The sequence below is a fragment of the Leopardus geoffroyi genome, chromosome B4 (genome assembly GCF_018350155.1).
Source record: "Leopardus geoffroyi isolate Oge1 chromosome B4, O.geoffroyi_Oge1_pat1.0, whole genome shotgun sequence".
NCBI lineage: Eukaryota > Metazoa > Chordata > Mammalia > Carnivora > Felidae > Leopardus > Leopardus geoffroyi.
In genome coordinates, this window is record NC_059341.1 from 18,286,970 (window position 1) to 18,305,241 (window position 18,272).

Here is an 18,272-nt window from a genome sequence, read left to right on the forward strand (position 1 = left end):
AGTTTCAGACACTCTACTGGTTTTTCTTCAAAAAAAGCAAAGCCCTTATGTGAGGAAGACTAAAATTGTACTTAAGGCCAAACATGAGCATAAAATGGTTTATCTAAAAGGTTTGTAGATATTTATGCTTTATCATACTAGTGGGCTATTTTTAGTCAAACCAGCTAATTTTTTGTTTATGAAGGAAATTTCACATCTGTTCTGTTCAGTAGAGCATGCCCCAGAAGCCTGAGGGATGTAGCTGTATTCCCATATTTAATACCACACTCTCCTGTTGTAATTAGTTAAATAGGGAAGAGTAAGGGAAGGCAAGATGAGATACACAGTTGACTCTTGAGCAACACAGGATTGAACTGTGTGGGTCTACTTATGCATAGATTTTTTACAGTCCTGTAAATGTAATTTCTCTTCCTTATGGTTTTCCTGATAACATTTTATCTAGCTTACTTTATTGCAGTAATGCAGTATATGATACATATAACATACTAAATATGTGTTCCCTACCTATCTGTTAAGGCTTCCAGTTCACAGTAGGCTATTAGTAGTTAAGTTTGGGGGGAATCAGTAGTTATATATGGATTTTAAAAATTTTTAATGGTTATTTATTCTTGAGAGAGAGAAAGGGAGAGAGACAGAGTGAGAGCAGGGGAGAGGCAGAGAGAGAAAGACAGAGCAACTGAAGCAGGCTACAGGCCCTGGGCTGTCATCACCGAACCTGACACGGGGCTATAACTCATGAACCGCGAGATCATGACCTGAGCAGAAGTCGGACGCTTAACTGACTGAGCCACCCAGGAGCCCCAGTTATATGTAGATTTTTAACTGTGTGAGGGTCAATGCTCCAAACCCCCACATTGTTCAGGGGCCAACTGTGTACCCCTGGAAAAGCAAATCACTGGAAACTTTTAAAAACAAAAAGGACACCAGACATATGGTATATTTGTGAGTCTGTTCCCACACTGCAACCTCTCTGCTTCCTGATTTTTCCTCTTTCCTCCTGCCCCATCCATCCCCTTCTAATGTTCAATGACTGGCTCCACAACCTGACTCTCTATAGTTGACCTTCAGAGTTTTCCTCCAATGGATTATTTTCCTGTATAAAATTTCTGTTTCTTCTTATTACTTTTCTACTACTGTTCATAATCATCAGCCTTTCTCTGCCCAAGTAAATGGTTTCTCTCTCTGCTAAGGTTTGTATGCTCCTGTAAAGACAAACACTGTATCTTTGTAACGCCATGACAGCTAAAAACATGATACCAAGTGATTTGGGGAGAGGAGGGGGCAAGCCTGAAAGGCAGAGGAAGAAATCTGAGGCCTCAAATCCATGTCCTAGGCTGTGTTTTACCTGGAATTCATACCTGTAAATCATATTGTCCAAGGAATACTTCCACTTTGATGTCCCCTTAGGCACTTCAAACACAAGTGTCTTTCCCTTTAAATTCTCCATTCCCCTAAAAAAAACAATTCTCCGATCCCCACAAATCCCCCAATTCTGTGGCCCAGCCAGAAACTTGAACATCATTCTTGACTCCTCCAAGTGATCACCAGCATGTTTCGATCTCAGCATTTCAATATCTCACAAATCCCCACAATTATCAACTCCCCACCCCACCCCTTTCATTCAGGCAGCTATAATTTTTTATAGGACTATTACAAAAACTCTTAACTGGGCTCCCAAATTTTAGTTTTAGCCCTTCCGTTAACTTTATATACTGGATCCAGAATTGTCTTTTTAAAGCGTGAAACATCCACTTCCTGTCTTAAAATTATGGCCTCCTAGGTTAAAGTTTAAACTCCTCACTGAGCCTATATGATCTGGCCCCTGTGTGTCTGTGACCTTCTCTCATACTTGCTTCACATTATCAGTCCAATCAGGCTGAACTTCCTTCAGTTCCTCAAACACACCACACTCTCTTCTTGGGCCTCTGAGTCTTTATGCTTATCTTTACACGCACGCACACACACACACACACACACACACACACCACCTACCTTCCCCAAATGAATGCCTGATTCTCTTCTGGAAAGCTTTTCTTTGTTCCCCAAATTTGATTTAGGTGCTCTCCTTGGTATTTTCATAAACCTTATTATATCCATCCCAAATTATATTACCTTTACTACTGTATTTTAATGCCCTAGTCACTTTTTTGCATTTTCCATGAAGCTGGAAGGCCAATGAGAGCAAAGACCGCACTTGTATCTTTTTTAGGTCGACATTTCCTAAAAACTATGAGCTGGCTGTTTCCAAACATTCTCAACAACTCTATGAGATGGGTACTCTTTTTAACCCTGTTTGACAGAGAAGAACCAGAGGCATAGAGAAATTAACAATCTTAGCTGATATTACACAGCAAGTGAATTGAGTCGAGATTCTTACTCAGACAGTCTGTCTCTGGTGCCTGCAGCTTTAGCAGCTATGTAAACTTCCTAGATTATTTAATGGTACATATCCAGTGCCTAGCCTAGTACCAGACATTAATAGGTGTTCAGAATTGGTGTGTTGGATTACAAATTAAAGGAAGTGGAGGCTTCCATCAAGTATTAGAGTTAGGATAGCCCAGCTAGGGAAAAATGGTATCCTGCAAGAGAGAAGGTGTCAAAAAAGCCAAGGAGAGCGATTTGGGGGGTAAGTGAGTAGAGAAAGTGATAGGTCTTTGTGGATCAGAATGGTTTGGTGAAGTTACAAAGAGACTATAAAGAACCCTGAAGACCTAAAGGCACTAACCACTTCCAGAGTCATGACTATGGGACAATATCTACCTTCTTTTTAGTCTATAAGCAAACTACCTTTGAAAATAAATGTTCATGCTAACCTAGAAATAGGGAATGATACAAGCAGCAAAGAGTAGGGCCGGGGCAGTGTCCGCCATGACGGTGGCTACTGTGTGGAACGAAAGACAATCAATGTTCCATTAAAGAACAAATTTCAGTATAATTACAAGTATGTCATGCAGACATGTTCTAAATAAGTAGATTTTACTTAATCCAGGGGAGAAGAAAAAAGTCTTCTCTTGTGGTCAATCACTCAGGCATGTGAAGAGAATGAACACATCAAGGGCAGCAAGGGCCACTGAGCAAATTTGTGGGGTACAGGGAAGTAGTCTGGGAGAATTCTTGTGCTTGTAGCAAATGGGAAGAAATACTCTCAGTGACTAGATTTAATGCAATAATTAACAGTAATATGTCCTCCTCCTTCCTAATAATATTTATAATTAACTGTTGTTTTTATGGCGCTTCCTTTTAGAATGCCCATTGGGTTACTGCAGAAATGGTGGGAATTGTGTAGTGGAGAAGAATGGCCCTATGTGTCGGTAAGGAACATCATCTACTTTTTCTCCTACCAGTTATTGCCATTGGCTTCCTTATTTTTTCTTGAAGCTGATACAATACATCATAATGAACATGAAGTTGTTAAGGTAAACATAGTGGATAATGGCATTTTATGCATTTGTCTGTCTGAACAAGAGAAGGGAAGATATGAGTATATTTTATTTTATTTTATTTTTTTAATTTTTTTTTCAACGTTTATTTATTTTTGGGACAGAGAGAGACAGAGTATGAACGGGGGAGGGGCAGAGAGAGAGGGAGACACAGAATCGGAAACAGGTTCCAGGCTCTGAGCCATCAGCCCAGACCCTGACGCGGGGCTCGAACTCACAGACCGCGAGATCGTGACCTGGCTGAAGTCGGATGCTTAACCGACTGTGCCACCCAGGCGCCCCGATATGAGTATATTTTAGAAAAAAAATTCAATTACTTAACATGATTTTATATCTTAACATTTTGTATAGGACATAGTTTTTTTTTTTTTTTAATTTTTTTTTTCAACGTTTATTTATTTTTTGGAGGGGACAGAGAGAGACAGAGCATGAACGGGGGAGGGGCAGAGAGAGAGGGAGACACAGAATCGGAAACAGGCTCCAGGCTCTGAGCCATCAGCCCAGAGCCTGACGCGGGGCTCGAACTCACACACCGCGAGATCGTGACCTGGCTGAAGTCGGACGCCTAACCGACTGCGCCACCCAGGCGCCCCTATAGGACATAGTTTTAATAGTAGCCATTATTTCTTGTTTTTAATATTTACACGAGGCTATAAAAAGATTTTTTATATGGGTGTCATCCTATTTCAGATGAACTTAGTGTCTGTGTTTCCTGACTCCCCTTTTATTTTACATTTCATATTTCTCTTTTCTAACAACAAAGGATAAAATTAATTCATAAATAAGATCTTTTTCTAGTTTATGCAATGGATGTTTTTGAGCAGCTAAAGTTAAGGTACAGATAAGGAATATATTTGCATACTTAAGGCAAAAATAAACAAAAACAGTCCTTGTGATTTCTTTGGGGAATTATTTATATTGCATATCAAAGATTGCTTGATTTTTCCCTCACCCTTTAGGGAATTGTGCAAAACAGTTTCATAAATTCCAAAGGAAATGATGCATAGTCCATTATATTTGTGTTTATGACTTTTTAATCTAGCAGACCAATGGATATATTGCTCTGCTTATTAGACAACTGATTGTAGGTTGATACTCAAGTCATAACAAAACACATTGCAGTATCTGGAAAAGACTGATTAATAGTTGTTTAAATACTTACATCCGTCTGAGTCAACACTCATATTTTAGGAAAAGTTGTTTATCCCTTAAAAAAAGCAAAAATCTCTACCAATTAAAACAACAAAAATTTTTTATGAGGAGGTAAGTTCAGACACTGTCTTAACATTGTTGAAACTGAATTATTAGTGGGTTTCTGTAAGTGTTTTGTCTATTTCATTATGTAATTTGTTTTACATCTCCACAAAATTATACTTTCTCCTGTATCAGTTTCCATGGAAATTAACTTGTCACAAGCTGTATGTTGATGGAAGGACAGGATACATAGTACTAATTTCTAAATGTCTTCTGAAGGAAAGTGAGAATGATGCCATAAGTAATGTTTATTGAATGTCAGCTGAGTGGATAATGTTATTTAGTGTCAACTGTTTACAGCAAGGAGATTTGCATTTTGGTCTCCTCTAGCCCAGATAGACAATAAAGTTCTCGACTGTAGCTAGTCTCAGCTGAGCAAGCAGAGTTTTGCATTCTTGGCAACATCCTCTTGTACTTAAATAAACTTTAAAACTTGAAATCCAGATGGTGACATCTGAAATGTGTTTCTCTCACATGAGAAAACTCTAACGTGGGGGAGAAGATTCAATGGGAGGATTAAGAGGCAAAGGGACTAGAGGCAGGAAATCGATGCAGCAAAATGTAGAAAGAAATCCACCAATCAGATATTTTAAAATCGTATTTTTGATAGTAAATAATACTTTTCAAATAGTGAAATAACTAATGACCATCACACAAACAAATGTGTGGAATTAGTGTTCTTTACAACATAGGTGTGAGAAATGACTTAAGGGTTTTTTTCATATTATATATAATATGGTAGTTTCTGCATCCAAACTCTAATAACATTAAAATGTGAACTGCAAAAGTAACTATGTGTATACTATAATAAATTTTGGAAGACGTTCAGTAGTGTATCAGGCAAAAGGCAGAATCCCCGATGTTTAAATCCTACTCATTAGTATTATGGTTTATATCCACTTGAATATGGTTTTCCTTTCACAAACACATGTACGCGCATAAGCATGCATTAGTTTCTTGCAGAAATGTGAATTATACTTTATACATTCACTTTGCACCTTGTTTATGGTTTTTTTTTTCTCTTCATAAAATATTTTGCTGTTGCACGTGGGTACATGTGGCTCTAGATCTCTCACTTACTGGCTGTGTAGTATTGGGCAAGTTTCTTAATCTAACTGTGTTTCAGCTTCTTCTTTGGCAAGTTGGAGAAAATAATAGCACCTGCCTCCTAGAGTAGTTGTGAAATTTAAAGGGGTTAATATGTGTAAGATGCTCTGTACCATGCCTGACATACAAAAGATACTACAGGAATACTAGCCATCAGAACTATTATATAATTTTAAAAATTCTGTGTAGTATACAATGTGTAATATAGGGTGTACCATCATTTAAAAACCTCATGAATCCTATTAATGCTTGTTTAGTTCCAATATTAAGTATTTGCTTTTACAGATAACATCCATCCTTTGACTAATCCTTGCACAATTCTTTAAGTGTAACATATCTTACTGAAATGCAAAATAACAATGTAAATTATTTCTAATTGCATTTAGTATCAAATTCATTTCCAATTAAATGTCATATCCACGTCATTTGTCACACACAGGTGTTCTTTTTTGGATTTAAGGTTAAATGAGGATGGCTTTAGAATACAAAGTTTTAGAGTGAATATAGGGCATCATGGAAAGACGATGGCTTTATGTCAAACCCCTATCATTCCCAAATGTGGGAATTCTAGATCTTTGTTACCCAGAGACGTAAGGCCAGAAAACTCAAGCCCACCTCTCATCTGGGACATTGTGAATATAAGAACTTCATGGTCACAAAGAGGGGGCCTATCACCAAAGCCTCTGGATTTTCTCTTTGGATCTTGGGTGCCTTGAGAAAGACCTTCAGTTTTTACCTATGATCCAGTAGAAGAGACTTTTAAAAATACCATTTGGGATGCTAGAAGTGTATAATTATCCACAAGAGTAGAAACTACTAGATGAATCATGGTTTTCCATTTCTTGAGGAACACCAATAATGCGGCATGTTTGAGGGCTGAAGAAGCAAACCATGAACCAAAAGAGGGAAATTATCCCTCACCTAAGGAGGCTTGATTATTACATTTTTTTTGATATATCAATATGTTTGGAAAATAAACTGAGCTACGTAATATAAATTCTAAAGGATTAGAAAGATGTTACAAGGAAAGAAAAACAAAGAAAAAAAAGGAAGGTAGTTAGTGAAGGTAGGAAGAAAAATATTAAAGCTTGGGTTAACTTATAGACTTTGAAGACAACTTGTCTGCAGCCACCCTATCCCACTAGACTCTTTGCCCCTCCCAACTTGCATGCATGCTGTCTCTCTCTCTCTCTCAAAATAAATACATAAACTTAAAAAAAAAAAAAGAAAAGGAAAGCAATGGAGTAACTCTCCTCTTGTTAAAGCAATATGGTACAGACACTTAGAAGCATTTAGAGGAGCGGAGTAGAAAATCTAGAAATATATTCAAGTGCATATGAAAAGCTAATAAATAATAACAGTGGCATCTCAAATCATTGGACAGGATGGACTTTTTTGCAAGAAATGTTAGGGCAACAAGTTAGCTATTTAGAAAAGGTAAAATTAGAACCATACCTCACATCATACACACACAAAAATAATCTTCAGGTGGAGCAGAATGCAGGCTGAAACCACATATATACTAGAGAAATACATGGTTAAATTCTCTATATTCTGAATGTAAGAAAATGATTTTTTTCAATGACTCAAGCCTAAATGCAATCAAAGGTAATATTGATACATTTGACTACATAAAAAATTTGACTAAAAAGAATTTTTTGCATTGTAAAAAATACCATAAGCAATATCAAAAGGCAAATGGCAATCTGAAAGAAAATACTTATGTCAGATATCTCAGGAAAAGGACAAATATCCCTAATACTTAAAGAACTATTTTAAGACATGGGAAAAGACCAACCTTCATATTAAAAATTTGACAATTATTTTTGAAATACATAAAATGATGATCAAACATTTGAAAAAAATTCAACTCATAACAGCGAGGCACATTTAAATGGTACTAACACGCTTTTTTCTCACCTCTCTGACGAGTAACATATTCTATGGGTAAGGATGTGAAAAAACAAGCATTTTGCCAGGAGAAGTGTAAATTGGTATAATTTCTATGGAGATGATTTTGGCAATATCTAAAAAAACTACATATCCATAGACTTTTTGACTTAGCAATATCATTTCTAGAATTTATATTACTGGTACAGCTCCAACACTACAAGAATGTATGTCCACAGAATTACTCACTGTAGCATTTTTATAATTTCAAAATATTGGAAACAACCTAAATGCCCACGTATAGCAGAATAAACCACATGATGGAGTCTAACTGGAATATGGAGTGGTTAAGGAGTGCTCTGTAAGCCAGCTGAAGAAAGGTATTGCCTGGGGCAGCATAAAGGAAAATGAAGAAATGTAGAATTGTTCCTGGAACTCTTCTGTAGTTCTTTCATTTGACTTAAATGTTAAAAATCTGGAGGGTATGTTATTGTTGACAATAATATGTCAGAACCTCTTAAGCATTTGTCATGCCTTTGGCCTTCACATAAACCTACAAGGTACATGACCGTGTACTAACTGAGCAGTAAAGGAAATGAGACTTGGAAATATCTAACAAAACTATAATTTTTGGAAAAAAATATTTAAAAAGTGAAATTAAGTAATTTTCTCAGATACAAAAAGCAAGAAAATGATGGAGTTCAGATTCAAACCTAAGTCTTTTGTCAAAGTTTATACTCCTAGGTTATCACCCCCTGTGGCATGTTTCCTCTTTGGAGATTTGATGTGATGGCTCCTGCTTCTATGAATGCAAGATTCTATGAGTAGAGATATGAATCAAATGCTTAAAGAAAATCTAGGGGTGCCTGGGTGGCTCAGTCAGTTAAACGTTCAACTTCAGCTCAGGTCATGATCTCACAGTTTGTGAGTTTGAGTCCTGCATCAGGCTGTGTGCTGATAGCTCAGAGCCTGGAGCCTGCTTCAGATTCTGTCCTTCTCTCTCTGTCCCTCCCCCACTCACTCATGCGCTCACTCATGCTCTCTCTCTCTGTCTCTGTCTCAAATATAAAATAAAACATTAAGAAAATTTTAAAAATCTAGAACTAAGCTTTATTTGTACTTGGCCGTTTGCTGCTTTTTAATACACTGTGCACTTTTATTCCTCTGAGTGTTCATATTGTTCTTTTTGCCCATTTTACACTTTCCCACCTGGACTACCTGAAAAAATTCCAGATTCATCTATCATGTCCAAACCTCCTCTCTAGAACTTTCCCTGAGCCCACATGCTTATGACTCATATCCTGTATGCCATGTAGAGATATGAATCTAAAAACATATGTACCTGAGTTTAGGTATGAATCCCATCCACCATTTACTAATGCCATGAATTTGAATAAATTACTTAACCTTTTTCTATGGAGAAAAAGGAAAATGACTATATACTAAGGAACTAACGTTCTCTGCCACAATGGAGCTATAAATTGAAAAGGGCTTCTATATTACTGAAGTGTACAATTTGTAATTGTTTTATTTACTTAAGAACATTTAAAATGTTGTATCTAAGTGGGAAGCATTAGTAATCTTTTTGCTAATTTCTTATTTAACATCATCAACATCATCTCCATAGCAACCAACAGTAGTTCTTTACGAGGTCAAAAACAGAACAAGGCATAAACATTTAAGATCATGGCCTCTGTTGTTATTTTTTCACACACAGTACTCAAGTGCTAAGGACTAACAAATATTCATAGTAAACTTGAATGTTTTGGATATGAAAATCATTGCAAAATTTCAAAAAGTCTATTTAAAGAGGAGGACATTTAGCTGTCTTTTGTGCAATAAGCTTGAGAGGCCATGAGAGTGTATGTTTTTCAAATCCAACACATGGAAGAAACAATTTCATGGTTAAGTATAAATTACCAAAATTGTCCCAAGAAGAGGAGATGTTAAAATTGAGTAGATTGAGTGACATAGTAGAAATTTTAAGAGTCAAAAGTATAGTCCCTCTCTTCCAAAAAATTTAAATGTGTATATCTATTTAAAAAACTCAAAGCATTTCTCTTAAAGCTGGAATAAGAACAAGAACAGTCTGCTAGCACTGGGATTCTTCTGTTTGCTTAAGAGGTTTTAGCCAAATGAACAAGCACAAAGAAATAAGAGTTAAACGTATTGAAAAAGGAGCAACACAAATACTGTTGCATATTCTCACAGCCTAGGAGATTCAAGTAAATTAACTGTAATACTTTTAGAATGATATATAAAATAAAAGGTTCAGCAAGGTAGATGGATACATGAAAAGTATGCAAGACTAGGTAAATTTCCTTTTTACCAGTAGGGATGATGATTGAATAAGATAATTGGAAAAGAACTCAATTCTGAAATAGCAGCAATTATTATAATATATACAGGCCTACACTTAACAGTAAATGTTGAAGACCTACATAAAGAAAAGAGAAAAGCTCACATGAAGGGTGTCCAAAGACCTGATTCCACAGATAGGAAAAAGATATGGGTGAATTTACTTTCTAGAATTAGCAATATTCAGTAGTGTACAAATGACAACCAAAGAACATTCTCAGTGTTTTAGGTTTTTGCTTGTTTTTCAAATAGACCAGTGGGTTTTAATGTTCGCCTGAGAACACAAATATAATATTTAAAGACAAAATTAAGAATTGGTATTTATTGTACTTGATAATTAAAGTTTGCTATAAAGTCATGGGTAATATATATTGAGGAGCCAGGACACAAAGACAAAGAGGATATTGCAACAGAATAAAGCTTCTGCAAATAGATTAATGTAGCTGTGTGAAATTAGGATAAAATAGGTAGCACTTCGGGTAGATGAGAATGGGTGGGTTGGACTAATAATTCATATTAGGACGACTGGTTAGCCATTTATTTAAAATAGATATTATTATTATTGATATTTCATGTGAGGAATTAATCCCAGACTTAATAAAGGGATGAACAGGGAAAAAATTATAACAAATTTTAGAGAAAATACAGAATAAAGGACTCTTTTTAAATCTTGAAGTATGGAAGTCATTTTTAAGTTTACTAGCAGTCATAAAGGAAAAGATGAAGAGATTTGAAAATTTGACCACATGGATAATTCTTAAGCAGAATGAAAACTGCAGTATGGTGAAAGACATCATAAATTTTATTAATAACACAATAACAGGCCACAAAAATATATATAAAGTATATACTATAGATAGGGATTCATTATTGTATTAATTATTTACTTATATGTAAAGTGTTCCCTCAAAACAATAAAAATTAGGCAATAGACAGCTAGGCAAAGGTTATTCACAGAAGAAGGAATATAAATGGTCAATACATACTGAAAAAAATTCAACCCTCATTAATAGGTAAGTACAAGGTAACCCGTGAAAATCCTAGTTTTACCTAAAGTGGCAAAAAAAAAAAATAAGTTTAATAATATCCACTATTTATGAGAGTGTAGAAGCCCTGGCACTTTTATACATAGATTATGTGAATATAATCTGTATATTTAGGAAGCTAAATATACAACATTTAGGTAAAGAAATTTTTAGGAAAGACAAATGGAAATACCCATTCAAGATTTTAATATTCACAGTATTTAACTCAGCAACCTCCATCCTAGGAATCTAGCCTGCTGACATACTTACAAGAAATATGTAGGTAAATGTGTTGAAATTGGTATTTTATGGTTGTGTTTTGGAAACAAACTTCAGTGTTCAAAATAGTGTAATGGGATATGATAGAACCATTTTTTTTTAATGGAAAATAAAAATCCTGACATAGAAAAGTGTCTACATTGTTAGGTGAAAAATGCAAATTCCACAATAATATGCACTTTAAAATTCTATGGGGGAAGAAGATGAGTAAATGTGAGTGTAGAAAATGAAAAACGAGTCTAGCATTGTGCACATCAAAGTATTAATAGTTGTAAGTGACCTCTCCAGAAGGAGATTAGCTTTGGGAGAGAGAGCAATTTCATATTTTAGTTTCTCCATTTTTATTTTAACCAATACTCCTTCTGTAACTTAGAAATGCAGTTTTTTAAAAAGGCCTTAAAAACATTTACAGTATTAAAAAAATAATAACATCGCTTACAGTAAAAGGCAGAGCCAACTGGCTGCTTTTCACAGTGTCTCCAAGATAAATGGGCCTGTCCCTTGGTTTTTTTCCCCTGTTGTCAGAAAGTATTACACACTTTCTGCCTCGTGCAGAGCCAAACAAGCCAGACAGACTAGGAATGTGATTGAAGATGAAGCAAATAACCCCTCTCACCAAGGCTCCCTCCCTGTCTCACTCCCAAAGCTGGATCCTTCTCTCGTCACATATGCCAAAAGAGTCATGAAAATGAAAAGCACAGTAATACCTAATTTTCCCTCACTGCCCCTTTCCCAGAAAGAAAGCATTGTGACGTGTTTGTACACTTGAATTGTTTTTGGATTTTTCATGCCAGGCATCCGTTTTCACAGCTGAAAACTGCATTGCTTTGACAATCTGATGTAAGTGCCTCTTGAATGACCTGTTGACTCATCCAGGGAGGGCATTCTGCAAGGACGGACATGGCCCAGATTTCGTTGACTGGTCATTGGTGACAAGGGATTTGTGATCCAGATATTTTCCAAAGTCTCTGGTATGACCTGACTGTTAAGTAGATATTTCTTTCCTCCTGGAAGAAAAGTGGTGGGTTATTTCTGGGGCAGTATCTAATGCCAAAGGACTTGCTTTAAAAGAGAGAACAAGAGATAGCTGTCTATATTATAAGGAGCAGGAACTTGAAAAACCGCCCCTAAAATAGCTGTATAGGAAAATGGTTCCTCTTCATCCACACAGTTTTCATTTGATCAGTTTTCCTAGCATGTGCACGACCACATTTTCATGGGATAGTTGATGGGAAATGGCATCTTTTCTTTCTTTGCTGTGCATGCTGTGTATGTGTGCTCTTGAATGGGAGAGTAAAGCACAGCCCAGTGGAGGTGCTCAGAGACCCAAGCCTGGAAGAATGCTGAGAAAAAGTCATTCCTCAGAACGGATTTCACAATTTCCCAAACCAGGCTCCCTAGTGGCACGGGAACTGCGGGCCATCCAGCTCTGCCCTGATCCTACATAGCTTTTCTTCCTGCTCAGCCAGCATGAGTTTAACTATGTCAGAGTAGAATCTTTTGTGCTGTTGCTAGGTGGCTGATCTCTGCCTTACAGAAGCAAAATCTAGCAAATGAGGTAGAACTTTTTGAACCTATCCCTCTTACTAGTGAAATGTTGACAGATCTAAGTAGTTCAATGCATTTTAATTTTGAAACCCCCGTGGGACTTTTCTTACCCTCTGAAAGCCCTAGTTTATGTTTGCCATTGCCTTAATCTGCTGTTCATCTATACCTCTGAGATGTAGGGCATCTCTTTGTTTTCTTCATAGACTTAGTTTATTTTCCTTTTTTTCATGAGGAGGAAGAAGAAGGTAATGGAAACTGTTTATGTCTTCAAGTTTAAGATTAAATTATGACTATTCATGATCAGTGGCTAGATTTTATATGATCTATCCATCTATAGGTCCATATTATCCTTCTGTTTACTATGTACTGAAAAATAAAGAATTTTGAGAGACACATATACAAAAATCGGAAAATTTAACACACAATAGAGAAAAATAATTGTCTAGAGATTACAGTGGTAGTGTTGATAGAACTCGTACTTGCCTTTTCATTCTCTATGTGTAGAGGCAATAACTGAACACACAAATACATCATAGCAAATGCCACAAGAGCAGCAAAAAACAAAAAGACAAAACGAGAGAACACGCATTTTAGTATTGAACAAAGAGAAATGCATACCTTTTGAATTTACGGCTCCAGGATCCAGAATAAAACACATAAGATCACTTCACAGCCAATCTTTTCATTTTAGGGTTCCCACCATCTAACAATGCTGACAACTAAAAGGGCATGCTTGCTGAACATATACATGGAGAATTCTAATTTTGGAATAAATATCTTCTAATAATTGCATTTTTCATTTTGTAGATAAAAAATAAAAAGCACCATTTTCTTGTTAGAGTGTCGGACTGAGAATGCGTTCAGTTTGAAAACAGATTTCAATATGGGAAATAAGGCTTTACATATACTATTCTTTTCCACTCTGTAGGAATTAAAAGTGATATTATAAGAATTTTCTCTGTAACAAGGTAAATTATAATGCATTATGTTTTCCTGTTATGCATTTTATGATGCTGAGGGAATACAAGCTATATACATAAAAAGGTGTATGTTGATAAACGGTATATGTTATATTATTTTTAGAATATATTGCTTACCAGGATAGATCACCCTTGTGAACACATATGTATTCATATTGACAAGTATTTTGCCAAGTTCCTTTGTTTTTTTTAATGGTAAAACATCACAATGTATAAATCTCAGTCATTGAAAACCAGTTTATGAAATACTGTGTGGTGCAAGGAAAGGAAGAATAGGCTTGGAATTACAAGTTCTGCCTTGACTACACTTAATATTTACATAGCAGTGTCAGTCAGGGACCCACCATAAATGATAATTCATCCCAGATGGCTAACATAACAAAACTTTGAAGAATACTTACTTTAATGAAGGTATAGGCAAGATTGACGTAATGACAAGGGATGTTGGGACTCCAAGAGACTGGCAGCAGTAGAAAGCCAAAATTGGAGGGCCTAGGGGTAGATCATGGATAACCAGTTCCCAGTGAGAGCTGGAACTGTGTGTGTGTGGAGGGGGACGGGGTGTGGGTGTGTGTGCGGGTGGTGGGGGCAGTGCTGAAGGAGGAAGGGTAGTTGGGGAAGATGCTGCACTGCCCTGGCAGAGAAGGTGAAGGAAACAGACAAAACGTACTCAAATTTTCTCTCGTTCTACCATCCAGACTCCAGTTTCTGTCCTCCATTGGCTAAACCCAAAAGAAAGACAACAAGGAAACAGAGATAAGGATGCACCCTGAGCATTTTTCTCCCAGGCCACAGATTAAAGCATAGAAAGGGGTCTGAGGCAGCAGACGGACCTTGGCAATTCTCTGAACCTCTGTATGTGTATCAGTTAGAAAGCCCATTCAGCTTCTAGTAAAAGATACCTGGCTATAGTGAAATTAAAACCTAAGGAAAATTATTTTTCTTATAAAAATTCTAGAGATAAATGATTACTGGCATCATTTCACCTGTTCAAGGATGCCAAAAGCAAATCCGTGATTCTCTTGACCTTGCAGCCTAGGCCTGTAACCCCTTCCTAGACAACTCAAAAAAAAAAAAAAAAAAAAAAAAGGCAGAAAGGAAAAAGGAGCTTAACCAGAATCTCACATGACAATTTCCACATATATCTCATTTTCCTAAGAAATGTACTGCGACAGATTTTTCAGTGGAAGTTTGGATTAAGAGGTAAAGATCAGTAAGAATATCAAATTATAAGAGGCTGATTTTTGGACACCTTGTGCAACACTGAGGTTATTAAAAATGTTTAGAGAGGACTTTCGAGGGAGTTGATTTATGAAGCTTTCTTGGCCATACTGAGTCCCACCCTATTCCTCAAGGAAAAGCACAGTGAGATTGGCTTCGAAGAGACCTCTCAGAGAGCACTGATATAGTTCCCTTAGTCATAAGAGCTCATGGGACTAGTGTTTGTCATACGCACGAGGTACCTAGAGGTCCTTGGTGGTGGCTATTGCCTTATAATGGCAGGCAGTGAAACAGTAGCCGGGGCATTGGAAAACGACTGTATGCCTTCCCTAGAAGTAGGTCAAAAGTACACAAATCCTGGAAACAGAATTCTACTCAGTAATGTTACTCTGACACACAAAACAAAACAAGACAAAACAAAACAAAACAAAACATGTTTCCCCAGAGTGGTTTCGCCAGAAGATGAGGGAACCTGAAAGTAAAGGGACAAAATAGCTTTCTGAAAAATCCACAGATTCTTTAAAAGCTTGGTAGGCCCAGAGAACTGGAAGCACAGCCCAAGGAAGGATGCTTTTTATCTGCTTCCCAGACTCCAGTGCCAGATGAACCAAAGTAGTTGAGGGAGAAGGAAAATGCCAACTCAACCTGCTCCCAAATTTTGGCAACCCTCCAGCCTCCTGGCTGGCTCCTGCTAAGAGAATGGAAGAAATACAACTTTAAGTTTAGGGTTTTGATTATTACAGAAGATTGAGCATTTAAATTGCCAACATGATGATTTTATCACTTAAAGTGACCATCACATTACTAATTTACCTAAACTGAGCAGGAGAGTCATGAGGTCTATTAGTATTTTGTTGTATATGTAGATTTGAAGACTATGGAAGACAAAATGGGTTTTATTTTTACTATATTCCAAAACCCATGCTTATTTAAGATACAGGTTTAATAATTTTTCAGCTAGGAGTTTTTCAGGGTTCTTCTGGTGAGGAAGAAGGAGAAAATGGATATGGCTAGGTAGCAAGAAGTCTCTTAAATAGAACTCATCTACAAATGGAGCAGGATGAACTAGACAGGGGACCTCAAATATGACTGCACAGCTATAAAAAAATTGATGAAATAAAAAAGTAAACTATAAAAATTTACTAAGAACAGTTTGATTCCAGAGACCTGATTGGACAATGGAGAACAACCTAAGAAAGGTAACCTAAAACAACTCCATGGCAAGAATCATGAGAGAAAACTCCAATGCGAGATGAGCCCCCAAAGTGAAGCTGAAAGGCAGTAAGAAAATCTAATGATAGAATAGACAGTAAGCAAAATCAAATACTGGGAAATATACTCCTGGTAAAATAAAAAGAAAAATACAATTTAAAATACATTTAAAATAGGTATGTTAAAGGTTCTCAAAAATCTAAAGAAAGGAATACAATCCATAAAATACAAAATAAGTTTTTTAAGTAATTAGGCATCTATGATTTTTTAAAAATTGGACTAAAAAGTAGTCATGGAAATTAAAAATAAAATCTAATTCTAAGTTGAACACAGTTAAAGGGAGAATTTATAATTGTAAGGTATTTTAAAACAATTACTCAGAATATAACACAGAAAGACAAAAAGTAAACATATGAAATGATTGTTAAAATATGTAAAAAAATATAAAGGACAGATTAATGAACTTTAGTAATGCCACTATAATATCTTAAAACATAGAAAATAGAATATTAGAAAAGCAATATTGAAAGAATAAAGTAGCTAAGAATATTTCTGATTTAATAAAATCATGAATTCAAATTTAGCACATAAAATGCTACACACACATGTGCATGCAAAACAAAGCAAAAAACTAAAATCCACACCTTAATGTGGCATGAAAAAGTTGTAGGATATCATGAGAAAGGGAATATTTGAAAAGTATTCAGAAGAAAATCTACATAGTACTGATGAAGTTTTAGCAAGTAAACTGACCATGGAATTCTCTCAGGAATATAGACATCAGATGATAACAGAGAACGCTAAGGGAACATAATGGTCAAACTAGAATTTTACACCTGAGTAAATTGAGATAAAAAACACTCTCCATCATAAAGAGATTAGGAATATTTACTACACATAGACTTTCCAATAAAAGAAATAATTCCTCTAGCATCTGGGTGGCTCAGCTGGTTTGAGCAACTGACTCTTGATTTTGGCTCAGGTCATGATCCCAGGGTAGTGGAATTGAGCCCTGCGTCGGGCTCTGTGCTGAGTGTGGAACCTGCTTGGGATTCTCTCTCTTGCTCCCTGTACCCCTTTCCCCAACTCACACTCTCTCTCTCTAAAATAAATAAAGTGGAAAAATTATTTTGTAAAAAATAAATAATTCCTTGGGAAATACTTAAGCAAAATGAAATGTTTAGCCCAAAGTGAAAGTGAAGATGCACAAAACAGTGATGATTAAAGAAACCGGTAAAGTCTTCTATATACTTATTAACTATTAATTCTAAAAATAATAACCCATTTTTAAAATTTGTTTTAAAAAGGCAGAACTAAAATCTAGAAAGGAATAGCATGAAAAAGAGGAAAGAGTTGAGTTCAGAGTGTAGTTACATGTGCTGTAATTCCTTTTTCCTTTCAGAAGATAGACATTCCAAAATTAGAATCTGAGAAATACTATATTTACATAACATTTATAAACATATTATAAATACATTTTTCATTTTTATTGCAGTAAAATATGTATAACATTAAATGTACATTTTACAATTTTTAAGTGTAGAGTTAGGGACTATTAAGTATATTCACACTGTTGTGCAACCATTACCACCATTCATTTTCAGAGCACTTTTTATTTTGTAATACTGAAACTCCCACTCATTAAAAAATAACTCCCCACCCTACTGCCAGCCTTTGGCAACCACCTTCTACTTCGCCTCCTATAAATGTGACTACTCGAAGCACTTTATGTAAATGGAATCATATAGTATTTGTACTTCTGTGATTGTCTTATTTCACTAAGTATAATGCCTCAAGGTCCATCCTTGTCATTGCATGCATCCAAATTCCCTTCCTCTTTAAGGCTAAATAATATTCTCATACACCTACCACAATTTCATTTATCCAATCCTCCATCAATGGACACTGCTGGTGCTTACACTTTTTGGTAATATTGCCATGAACGTGGGTGTAAAATA

At 36.0% G+C, this 18,272-nt stretch overlaps 1 protein-coding gene across 1 annotated transcript in view; it reads left to right on the top strand.

The window, feature by feature from the left end:
• Positions 1–18,272, top strand: part of MALRD1 (MAM and LDL receptor class A domain containing 1) — a 772,911-nt gene that overhangs the window by 635,125 nt on the left and 119,514 nt on the right. The window contains 1 exon segment of the mRNA XM_045462674.1: positions 3,245–3,311. Coding sequence (XP_045318630.1) covers positions 3,245–3,311 — 67 coding nt within the window.